Consider the following 11,927-nt stretch of genomic DNA (forward strand, 5'->3'; position numbering starts at 1 on the left):
AGCTAAGCCATGTATACCGAAGAGCTACCGTTATAACTGCATTTTACCGATAGCGTTTGATAACAATCACACATATACATTTCTTAGTAGGAAAGATGAATACCTCATACTTTAGAACTTAACACTGAATGAAAACATTAATGACACGAACACAATTCCGTATAATGTTTCATTCGGGGTCTGTCAGATATCATGTTCTTGGAACATATATCTATGTGATTAAAATAACAACTCCTTGTCTATGGTCTGTAAAACTTAACCATCATTTAATCCACATACTAACCTTATCGTGGTAATTAGTGTTCCTGCTAATTACCTTGGTCAGTGACTTTTTAGAGTATATATCATCTATATTATGAAGTTTCACAATTCCAGTCATGAACTCGAAATGATCCATAAACACCCCTAATACGGATGGTGATTTTTTGAGACATTTTTAGTTTAAAAGTTCTTGTACTTGATGTTTTTCAATCAATTTTTCATGTTTTGGTTGAGCCGTTAATGTCTAAATTATAGAATAAAGAGTTTAGGTCTCACTTAAGTCGTCAAACATGTTTTAATTGAGCTAACTTAAGATAACATAAGCCAATCATTAGACCAACTTAAAATATAAAAAAATTAAGCCACATATTAAGGTGATTTAATCTTTAGTCTAAGTCATAGACGCCTATGGCTTAAGCTTGCAAGTTATTATTTTTTATCTTCTTTATAATTTTTAAATCTCCTTTTAAATTATTTAAAAAATATATAAATTGTTAATTAAATGAAATGGTAAAATATTGTGTAAATCAATTTGGGTCGAAAATTACTAATTAATAATATATATAAAATGTTAGATAAGTTTTATCATAAATTACTAAATAAAAAAAATTATATTAAATGTAATATAAATAACTTTTACTGACCATAACTTAAACTACAAATTCTAACCAAATATGAATAACTTAATACTTCACTTTAGAGTTTAGACCTCCACCAACAAAATAACTTAAGCTCTAACTTAACTTTAATCTTAAACCACAAACAAACACCACCTTTTTTATTTTCCCTCATCTTGTACTTTAACTTCTTTTTTGTTAACATATATCTGATGCTGCAAATGGCTACACTTCAAGAAGATACTTGTCAGTTCACTTGTGGCTTGTGAGTGATCTAGCATTTGAGCTTCCTTTGCTAATTGCTAATTTGCTGTGTCCTAAATCCTAATCGCTACAAATGATCCGGATGCGCCATAATGTCTTTGGAGGCCAGTGGCCCAGTTGTCTTTCACTTTTTGTAAAAATCACAAGTCTACATTCATATTTTCGTGCTATGATCAAGCCAGAACGAAGCACAATTATTGTACCTCAGCACCAAAATCGATGGTAAACCTCTCAACTCTTTCCGGGATGAAGTGAAGGAAGAGTCACATCAAAGCAAAACAAAAAAAAAAAAAAAAAAAGGTGAAGGAAGAGAATTTTAAAATTGATCGCCTAGGTTTATTCAGTGAATCGATAAAAATGGCGTAAGATTTGCAATTATAAATGAGATATTTTGAAACATCTGTTAATGCATGTTGTGGTTGTGTGTCGTTGCTTGGAAACTAAACACCTTAAATAGAGCCAGCTTTTATTTGCAGTTATGGCCCCACAAAACCTGTATCAACGAGATTCTCTCCATTTTCAAGTATAAGGGATATGTGACTGGGTATCAGATTTTTTTTTTTTTTTTTATCAACAAGTATCAGAAATTTCACCGTGCTCAAATTAGATACTAATCGGTGTTATGATAACTATGATCTAGTTGAACTCTACACATTTCCAAGCATCATTGTTGGAATCTCGTTTTACTAAAGTTCAAATAGGTCATAGTTATCGTGAGACATTTATTGTTGGGGAGTTTTGACAACTTTTTATTGCAGAAAAGGGAATAAAAAATCAAGGGAAAACTCCAGTTAAAATGTGCAGAGTTAACTGTCCCATTGATTTATAAACCCCATAACAAAGAGTTAAAATGGCCAATCCTTCCCCAGTTCCCCCACCGCATTAAATCCCTTAACCCAACTTTCCGAAACCCTAACACAGCTTCTTCAAACCACACCAATGAAGTAATGCCACGTGTCAGTCACCACCTCCAACCCAACAAAACCACACACGTCTTCCAAGCCCAAGTCTCTCTTTCCAACCTTCTGCGAGGAGAAATGCACAAGCAGGGCATAGTGTTTTTGTTTCTCTCTCTAGCTTCTCTCCACAATGTCATGGCATTCATGGGAGTTGGCGGGGGCATAGGTGCCTGGATCAACGGCCAAAATGCACCTCCATCCAGCCCTTCTATCCCCTCACAAAGCAGAGAATTTCAAGCCTTGCAGGCATGGAAGCAAGCCATAACAGAAGATCCAAAGAGGATTCTCTCCAATTGGGTCGGACCAAATGTTTGTACATACAAAGGTGTCTACTGCTCCGACTCACCTGACCAAACTGCCCCTTCAAATGTAGTGGCCGGCATTGATCTCAACAAGGCCAACCTCAAGGGCATTTTAGTCAAGGAGCTCTCTTACCTGAGTCACCTCACTTTCTTTCACATTAACACAAACCGGTTCTCTGGTACCGTACCAGACAGTTTTAGAGATCTACAACTACTTACCGAGCTCGACTTGAGCAACAATCAATTATCGGGACCCTTCCCGACTGGTACGGTTTTCATTCCACAACTCTTTTTCCTGGATCTCAGGTTCAATCAATTCTCTGGCGAAATACCGGACGAACTCTTCCAGAAAAACCTCGACGCTATTTTCTTGAACGATAACCAGTTCGAAGGAGAAATCCCGCCCAGTCTATGGAGTTCTCCTGCTTCTGTTATAACACTCGCAAACAATAAACTAACTGGTACGATACCGACCACCTTTGGCTACATGAGCTCCAGAGCAAAAGAGCTACTTCTGTTGAACAACAAGCTAACCGGTTGCATACCAGAGACTCTCGGCTACTTAACTGGTATGGAAGTCCTTGACCTAAGCTTCAATTCTCTTAATGGCCACGTACCAGGCTCTCTATCTTGCCTTACCGGCATTGAGGTGCTAAATGTAGCTCACAACCAGCTCACTGGTGAGTTGCCGGATGTGTTATGTGACCTAAAGAGACTTGCTAATTTGTCGGTGGCATTCAATTTCTTTTCTGGGTTCAGCCAGCAATGCAACCAGTTACCTAACCGGAATGTAGGGTTTGATTTTGTGGGGAATTGCATACCGGGACAGGACATGCAAAGGTCCCAGCCAGAATGCAACGGCATATCGGGAGGAGACTTGAGTTGTTTGAGGATACCAGGGAGCCGGCCGGTAGGATGCGGTACCGCACAAGCAACGCTCGGGATTGGAATTGGGGTAGGAATTGGGAGCTTCGAATTGCCCCCGGTGGGGTTGAGCGCCACTATGGGCCCAGTGCCATGAGGCGTTTGTCAGGAATTGCTGAGAGGGTAGTTGGGGAATTAATTGTGTGCACTGTGCAGGCTGTTTTTATTTTCTTTTTAATTTTTTTGGGCACAGGCAGTGAATGATTATTTTTTGGGTTAATTGCTGCTTCAATGATGAATGAGCAGTTCAACTGTCTTGCCAACTGTAATGCCAAAGGCTTTTTATCTGATAAGTGATAACTGTGGTGGTAAATTTCAAGTTAGTTTATTACATGTGTGCGCTTAAGTTGATTGTTCCGGTCTAATTCAAGAAAAAAAGACCATTTAAAATATTAGGCACTGGCTGCCTACCTGACAGTGTAAACTTGAACGGGAAAGCCTAATTGTGTGTGTGTGTGTGTGTTCCATCGTAATACAGCTTCTTTCCGTAATTTTAAATATTAATTTTTATATAAAATTGTGAATGCTTGTTTCGTTTCCTTTGTAAAATAATGCATTCACATCATTCAAAAATAAAATAATTTAGAGTTTGTTATGTAAAAGAGCAAAAGTTAAAAAATCAGAAGACCTGATATGATTAATTTGCGTTGCTAATTTTTTAACCTTTTGATCTTGTATAAAAATGAACGCAAAATTTGAATTTTTGATATAAATTGTTATCATGATTCATGGTGGAGCATTAAAAGTATGGGATCAAATCCTCAATTATAACTCCAAAAGAACATTGTTATCTTCCTCTGTGGTATATTATTTTTACTTTATTCATAAATTAATTTAGGATAATAATTAGTGTGGTTCGATAATCCAGTTAAAACTTAGTGTCGTAAAGAACATTGTTATCTTCCTCTGTGGTATATTATTTTTACTTTATTCCCTTTTGAGTTAACGAAGAGGATACGAATTCGAGCAGTTGCCCTCCTTGATTTCAAGTTTTAGTGAAGATCTAGATGTTCCGATCGACTTTTCCCTCACTGAATTTTCTTTGATTTGTAATTCGGGTTAAATTTAGAGTTAAAATTAAAATAAATTTCTTGAATTATGATTAGTAATTAGAATTATAAGTTAGAGAATCATGAATTATAAGTCAGAGTATTGAAAAGTATAAGTTAAAGCATTTTTTTTTATCAAGTATCTAATTAGTTGATGGATTTAAATCCGATTTGATATTTGTTTGCTCCCCTGATGAAAATTTTGAATCCGCCCCTAATCCCTCCCTCCCCCTCTCTTCTTCCTCTCATTTACTCCCGCCAAAATAAAATAATTTATTGCATCTATTGTAAAGCAAAAATCCGCCTTCTTTTAAATAACCTTATTGCTTCTTCCTCGTCTTCAATTCTCTTCTAAATTCCGTTAGCACCATTTCTACTACAACTGAGCTTCTAAAATTGGGACTGCTTAAAAACAGTTACATATATCTAGGAAAATTATAAACCTATATCTGAAATTTTTCATCCAAAATATATTTGAATAAGACAATTAATTAACTGGTGCAATTGAAATTTTTTAGGAGCTGATAATAGAAAATAAAACCCTCTGTTATAAGTATTTTAAACTTGAAATGTATTGATAATTAATGATATCGTATAAATCTAATAAAAAACAAATAATATTTCTAACTTTATTATAAATTAAATAGTTAGATTAATTGCTTACAAATAAAACTTGAAAGTACTAAATATATGATTCCATTTCCTCATTCAATCCAGTTCACTCAGTGCTAAGAGGAAAAAAATAAAGAACTCTTTCCTCTCCCTAGTGGTAGCCCATGAATAAAGTAAGGCAAATGATTTAGATATAATTTAGAAGGGAACGAAGAATATAAATCTGATAATGGTTTAATTAAAGATATTATCTCCACTGTAAGAAACACCATTATTTGCCACAATCTACGTCCTCAGTTGTCAATCTAAAATTACACCAATTAAAAGATAAACAAAAAAAAATAGTATTTGGTTAACAAATTAGACGAAGATCCAACTAAAACTGATAATGATTTAATTAAAGATATTATCTCTACGAATGAATTGTAAAACTGATAATGGTACTTTCAAATTTGGTTAGTAAGCAATTAATCTAACTATTTAATTTATAATAAACTTTGAGCTATTGGTGTTATTTTTAACTAGGTTTACACGATATTGTTATCAATACATTCCGGTTGCGTTTGGATCAACCAAGAATAGAGCTAATCTTGGGTTAGCTCCACTATTCTCAATTCTTGTTGATCCAAACATAAATTAGCAATTTGGGTTAGCTCAAGAATAGCTCTATTCTACTAACCCATAAAAATGTTGGGTTAGCAAGAATAGAGCTTGTGGGGTTAGTGATATTAATAAAATATTTGATTCATCTCAATTAGAATTAGTTTAAATATTAAATTAAATATAATATTATTTTAAAATATAGATTAGTATTAAATAAATATAATATTAAATTAGATTAATATTAAATAAAATATTAGATTAAATGTAATATAATATTAGTTTAAATGTTAAATGTAATATAATATTAATTTAAATAATAAATGTAATATAATATTAATTTAAATATTAAATTAGTATTAAATAACTATAATATAAAATTATATTAATATTAAATAAAATATTATATTAAATATAATATGATATTAATTTAAATATTTAATTTAATATAATATAATATTAGTTTAAATATTAGATTAGTATTAAATAAATATAATATATGATAAGATTAGATTATTATTAAATAAAATATTATAAAATATAATATAATATTAGTTTAAATATTAAATGTAATATAATATTACTTTAAATATTAGATTAGTATTAAATAAAATATAAAATATAATATTACTTTAAATATTAATATAAAAAATATATAAAATATCATATTACTTTAAATTTTAATTTAATATGATATTAATTTAAATATTAAATGTAATATAATATTACTTTAAATTTTATTTTATTATTAAATAAAATATTATATTAAATATAATATAATATTAATTTAAATGATAAATATAATATAATATTATTTCAAATATTAGATTAGTATTAAATAAAATATTAAATTAACAATAAATAAATATAATATAATATTTAAATAGATTAGTATTAAATAAAATATTCGATTAGCATTAAAAAATATTAGTTTAAATGTAATATAATATTAGTCTAAATATTAAATGAAATAAAATATTCGATTAGTATTAAAAAATATTAGTTTAAATGTAATATAATATTAGTCTAAATATTAAATGAAATAAAATATTATTTTAGATATTAAATGTAATATAATATTAGTTTAAATATTAGATTAGATTAATCACTATTTTATTTATTCTCTCCATTACTATTCCAAACATACAATCCAAACGACATTTTTACTAACCCGAATAGTCCAAAGTTAGTGCTATCCTCAAACCATTCGGATTAGCACTATTCTCAACCACTAACCCAAAAATCGCTATTCTTTCACTAATCCTTGCTCGATCCAAAACAGAGGGTTTTATTTTCTATTATGAGCTCCAAAAAAAATTGCAGTTGCACTAGTTAATTAATTGTCTTGTTCATACATATAATTTCATTATTTTCAATGAAAAATTTCAAATTTAGGTTTAGAGTTTTCTTAGATCTATCTAAATGCTTTTAAGCAGTGCCAATTTTAGAAGCTCAGTTGTAGTAGCAATGGTACTAACGAAATTTAGAAGAGAAGAAGAGGAGGAAGAGTCAATGAGGTTATTTAAAAGAAGGCAAATTTTGGCTTTACAATAAATGCAATAAATTATTATATTTTAGTGGGAGTAAATGAGAGGAAGGACGAAAAAGGGGGAGGGAGGGACAATGTGGGTCTATAAGGACATTTTGACAAAATACTTAGAAGCATAGTAACAAATGAATTATTCGGATTCGGTTCGGCGAGGTCAAAAATTCGTGATTCGGATATAATTCGGGTATAATTCAGAAATAATACGGATCGAAACTAACTTCTAAATCTAAGATTTTTTTAATTTTAACATTAAATAACAACTTTAATACAAACTTTTATATACAAAAACGAACACAGAAAATCAAATCTACACTTTAAAACCCACTACTGTAAGAAATATTTAAAACTAAAAGTTACCCTTCTATTTTTCAGATTTGATTGAATGGTTTTAATAAGATCTACACCATTAATTTCAGATCCAACCATTGAAATCTTCACTAAACATGCAATGAGCTCTTTTCAAATTGAAGAGGATCCCAACAGAATACAAAAATTTCGGTTCACGTGGTGCAGCAGCCTAGGGCCTAGGCCTAGATTCCTAGAAAAACGCGAATTCAAAATTTATCCAGATTTGAAGCTAAAGGCGCGGACGTTTTTTTGCGAATTTAACGCGAATAAAACGTAAAATTCGTTAAATTCGCGAATAATTCGTGAATAATTCGTGAATAATTCGTTTAATTCGCGAATTAACGTTTTAATCGCGGATTGATTCGCAGAGTACTCAAATCCGAATTATTCGCGAATAATTCGCGTACCTTGTTACTATGCTTAGAAGTTAGAGGAGGGTATTTTGTTTAAGAGGGTTCATTAATGTTTTTAGAAGGTAGGGTATTTTATAAGTTTTCCCCATGTGCGCTCAGAACCGAGGATTCTTACCATTCATGCCAGAACAGTAGTATGTTCTTAACTACACATGATTCTGTGAAGTTGTGGCAGAAATTCATATCACGTGTGGCAACTGAAAATTTGAGTTTACATCCTAATCGTCACATCTTCTTTGACACGAATATTAAAGATTTCAAAAATTGATTCAGATTCTGATAAGACTATTCAGCTCTAAATTTAAAATTTGAGTTACTCCAGATCTGGAGTACTATGACAGGGCCCCGTGATGTTGTTTGTGGAAATTTAAGGAGTAGAGTAAATGATGAACAATTGTTCTTGTTTATTTGTTCTGATTTTTACATGTTCCGTACATGGGTGTATATATAAGCCTAAATTACATGTGTATCTCTACTAGCCGTTTGGCTACTTCCTATTTTGCATTGGCTGGATATGTTGCCAAATTACATCCTAATTATTACCTAATTACAAGAATCTAGCTGGTTACTAATTATAGCTTGATTTGTTGCCTAAGTTAGCCCATGATGAATAATATTCTGAGGCTAATATTATTCTTTCTCAACACTCCCCCTCAAGTTGGACTCGAATAAATTGATTGAGCCCAACTTGCTAAGTATACTTTCAAATGTTGGTTTGTCGAGTGCTTTGGTGAAAATGTCTACTAGCTAGTTGCTCTTGGCTTCTGACAAATGGTGTCTCAATTTCTCCTGATTGCACCTTGTCTCGAACAAAATGACAATCAACTTCAATATGCTTCGTTCTTTCATGGAAGACGGGATTGGATGCAATGTGCTGTGCTGCTTGATTGTCACAGTACATCTGCATAGCTCCTTTGCATTCTATCTTCATGTCGTGAAGTAAGTGTTTGATCCAAGTAAGCTCGCTTGCTGTGGATGCCATGGCTCGATATTCTGCCTCTGCGCTTGATCGGGCCACAACATTCTGCTTCTTGCTTTTTCATGTCACCAGGTTTTCACCTACAAATGTACAAAACCCTGTGGTTGATTTTCTGTCACAGCTTCCGGCCCAATCTACATCAGAATAACCAACCACATTGTTAGTAACATTTTTCTTCATCCAGATTCCTTGACCTGGAGTACCTTTGAGATATCTCAGTATTCTATCAATGGTACTCAAGTGAATGGTACGCAGAGCATGCATAAATTGACTTACAACACTAACTGCAAATGCAATATCAGGTCTGGTAACTGTAAGGTATATCAATTTTCCTACCAACCTCTGATATTGTCCTATGTCAGGTAATGGTTCACCATCTTCTGGTCCAAGTTTAATATTGGTTTCCATTGGGGTACCAGCTGGTTTTGCTCCTAACTTACCAGTCTCCTTTAACAAGTCAAGGACATATTTTCTTTGGGATAGAAATAATCCTTTACTTAAGTGAGCTATTTCTATTCCAAGAAAATATGAGAGTGTACCAAGATCCTTGATATCAAACTCATTTTTCAATGATTGCTTAACTCTTTTAATTTCTTCATTATCATTTCCAGTGATGATAATGTCATCTACATAGACAAGGATAATGGTGGTTGATTTTTCAGAATGGTTAATAAACATGGAATAGTCAGCTGTGCTTTTAACAAAATTATTTTTTTGAAGAAAAAAGCTTAGCTTGGCATACCATGCTCTTGGAGATTGTTTTAGCCCATAAATTGCCTTCCTTAGCTTACACACCAATGATGGATCTGATGTAATTTTGTGACCTGGAGGAAGAGTCATATAGACTTCTTCTTCCAGGTTGCCTTGAAGAAATGCATTTTTTACATCCATTTGGAATAGTTTCCATCCTAAGTTGGTAGCTATTGATAACAGGATTCTAACTGTACTCATCTTAGCTACTGGCGCAAAAGTTTCTTGGTAGTCAATTCCATAAGTTTGGGTAAATCCCTTGGCCACTAACCTAGCCTTATACCTTTCTACTGTACCATCACTGTTGTATTTAATCTTGTATACCCATTTACAACCTACAGGTTTTTTTTTTTCCTTTTGGTAAGTTGACAATGTCCCATGTGTCATTTTTTTCCAAGGCATGAAGTTCTTCTTTCATGGCCTTACGCCAGAGTGGATCCAAATTGGCTTCATCAAAACTGGCTGGTTCGGGTTGGCTAGTTATGTTACTTAAATAGGCCTGATATTCAGGAGATACCTTTTCATAACAGATAAACTCTTGAATTGGATACGTTACCTGATGGGATACATAATCCCTCAATTTTGCAGGAGGCCGAGTCTGTCGTGTGGACCTTCTTCTCAAGGCAGTTTCTTCTTGAGTTGGTTGACCAGACTCTTCTTGAGAAAGCTCTTCATTTGATTCTCTTTCATCTTCTCCCCCTGAAGAAATTGCGCTTGATTCACCGATCTGTTCTTCCTCTATAGTCTCAACCTGTTCTTGATTGGTTACTTCAGGAAACATAAAATTATTTGGAAGCAACATGTTTGGTTGGTTGCTCTCTTGTATGTTTGGTTGGTAATATGGTTCACTTTCAAGGAACGACACATCTCTTGAGATGTAAAGTTTGTGATTTTTTGGATCATAAAATTTGTAACCTTTCTTTTCTGAAGAATATCCTAGGAATATAGTTTTGACAAAATTCCTATCCAATTTGTCATTTCTTTTTATGTGTACAAAGCAGGTACACCCAAAAACTCTAATATTGTCTAGTTCTATTTTTCTTCCTTTGAGAATTTCTAAGGGACTCATGTTTTTTAGTTTCATACTTGGTAACCTGTTTATAAGATAAGTTGTTGTTAACACTGCATCTGACCAATAAATCTTTGGGACATTGTTTTGAAAAAGCAGTGACCTAGTGACTTCAAGGAGATGACGATTTTTTCTTTCTGAGACTCTGTTTTGTTGAGTATTAACACATGTGGTTTGATGGAGAATACCTTTTTGTTTGAAAAAATCAGCAAAATTTTTGTTGACATATTCTGTCCCATTATCTGATTGAAAAATCTTTACTTTGGCATTATACTGATTTACAATAAAATTAAAAAATTCTTGAAAACAAGAAAATACTTCATTTTTTGCTTTTAAAAGATAAATCCAAGTAGTTCGAGAATAATCATCAATAAAAGTGACAAAATACTTAAAATTATTATATGAATCAATGGGAGCAGGTCCCCAAACATCAGAGTGAATTAAATCGAAACAGTTTTCTGATACGCTAGTAGAAGAGGGAAATGGCAACCTAGTTTGTTTAGCAAACTTACAAATATTACAATTACTTGAGTCTAAATTATAACAAAAAAGTTTGTTTAAAACTTGATCAGATGGATGACCAAATCTCCAGTGTAGTAACTTGTCACGATCTACAGGACTCATTGACACAAAGCATTTATTGATAGTGTCTTCAAGATAATATAGACCGTTTTTAAAAATTCCCTCACCAATCTTCTTCCCTGTGACTCGGTCCTGAAAGGTCACTTTATTTGGTGAGAAAATGACATCACAGTTTAGATCTTGGGTTATTTTTCTAACTGATAACAAATTTGAATTAAAATCTGGTAAATACAGGACATCTTTAACATTCTCGTTAAGGAAATTAGTGGTGCCAGTTCCAAGGATTTGAGTTTTGTTGCCATTAGCAACAGTTACATATTGCGGTTCCTTTAATTTGGTAAAATTTTGTAATTTATTTGGGTTGCAAGTCATATGATCAGTGGCACCGGAGTCTACAATCCAATTTGTTTTATATTGGCAAAGATTGGCAAATTTTGGAGCACAATTTTCCAACTGTTTTAAAATTTCACAAAAATTAGTACGAAAAATAGAAAGTTTAGATGAACCAGCAGCATGTTGTTGTAATAAGCTGCTCAGTTGAGTCATGAGGTGTACTAGCTGTGCAGTAGGCGCCACAGAAGATCCAGCCAGGTCGGCCCCTTGAGTTTTTGTTGGTTCGGATCTCACTCCAGTCGATTCAACCCCTTCA

At 32.8% G+C, this 11,927-nt stretch overlaps 1 protein-coding gene and 1 long non-coding RNA gene across 2 annotated transcripts; one reads left to right on the forward strand and one right to left on the reverse strand.

Annotated features, from left to right (window-relative positions):
* Positions 1–1,992: 1,992 nt before the first annotated feature.
* On the forward strand, positions 1,993–3,646 carry LOC144559145 (uncharacterized). Its single transcript, XM_078308117.1, has one exon. It carries the CDS (start codon positions 2,090–2,092, stop codon positions 3,422–3,424), a length of 1,335 nt encoding a protein of 444 aa, XP_078164243.1. The 5' UTR covers positions 1,993–2,089; the 3' UTR covers positions 3,425–3,646.
* Positions 3,647–11,075: 7,429 nt separating this feature from the next.
* LOC144558930 (uncharacterized) lies at positions 11,076–11,910 on the reverse strand. The gene is made up of 2 exons (XR_013513057.1): positions 11,785–11,910; positions 11,076–11,410 (listed from the first exon to the last, which is right to left on the reverse strand). It is a non-coding gene; the product is annotated as an uncharacterized LOC144558930 (long non-coding RNA).
* Positions 11,911–11,927: the final 17 nt, after the last annotated feature.

This window comes from Carex rostrata, chromosome 9, assembly GCF_964058835.1.
Source record: "Carex rostrata chromosome 9, lpCarRost1.2, whole genome shotgun sequence".
Lineage (NCBI taxonomy): Eukaryota > Viridiplantae > Streptophyta > Magnoliopsida > Poales > Cyperaceae > Carex > Carex rostrata.

What these genes read in the sequence shown, in the direction of transcription:
- LOC144559145 (XM_078308117.1), top strand. Translation starts at nt 2,090, where the DNA reads ATGCCACGTGTCAGTCACCACCTCCAACCCAACAAAACCACACACGTC.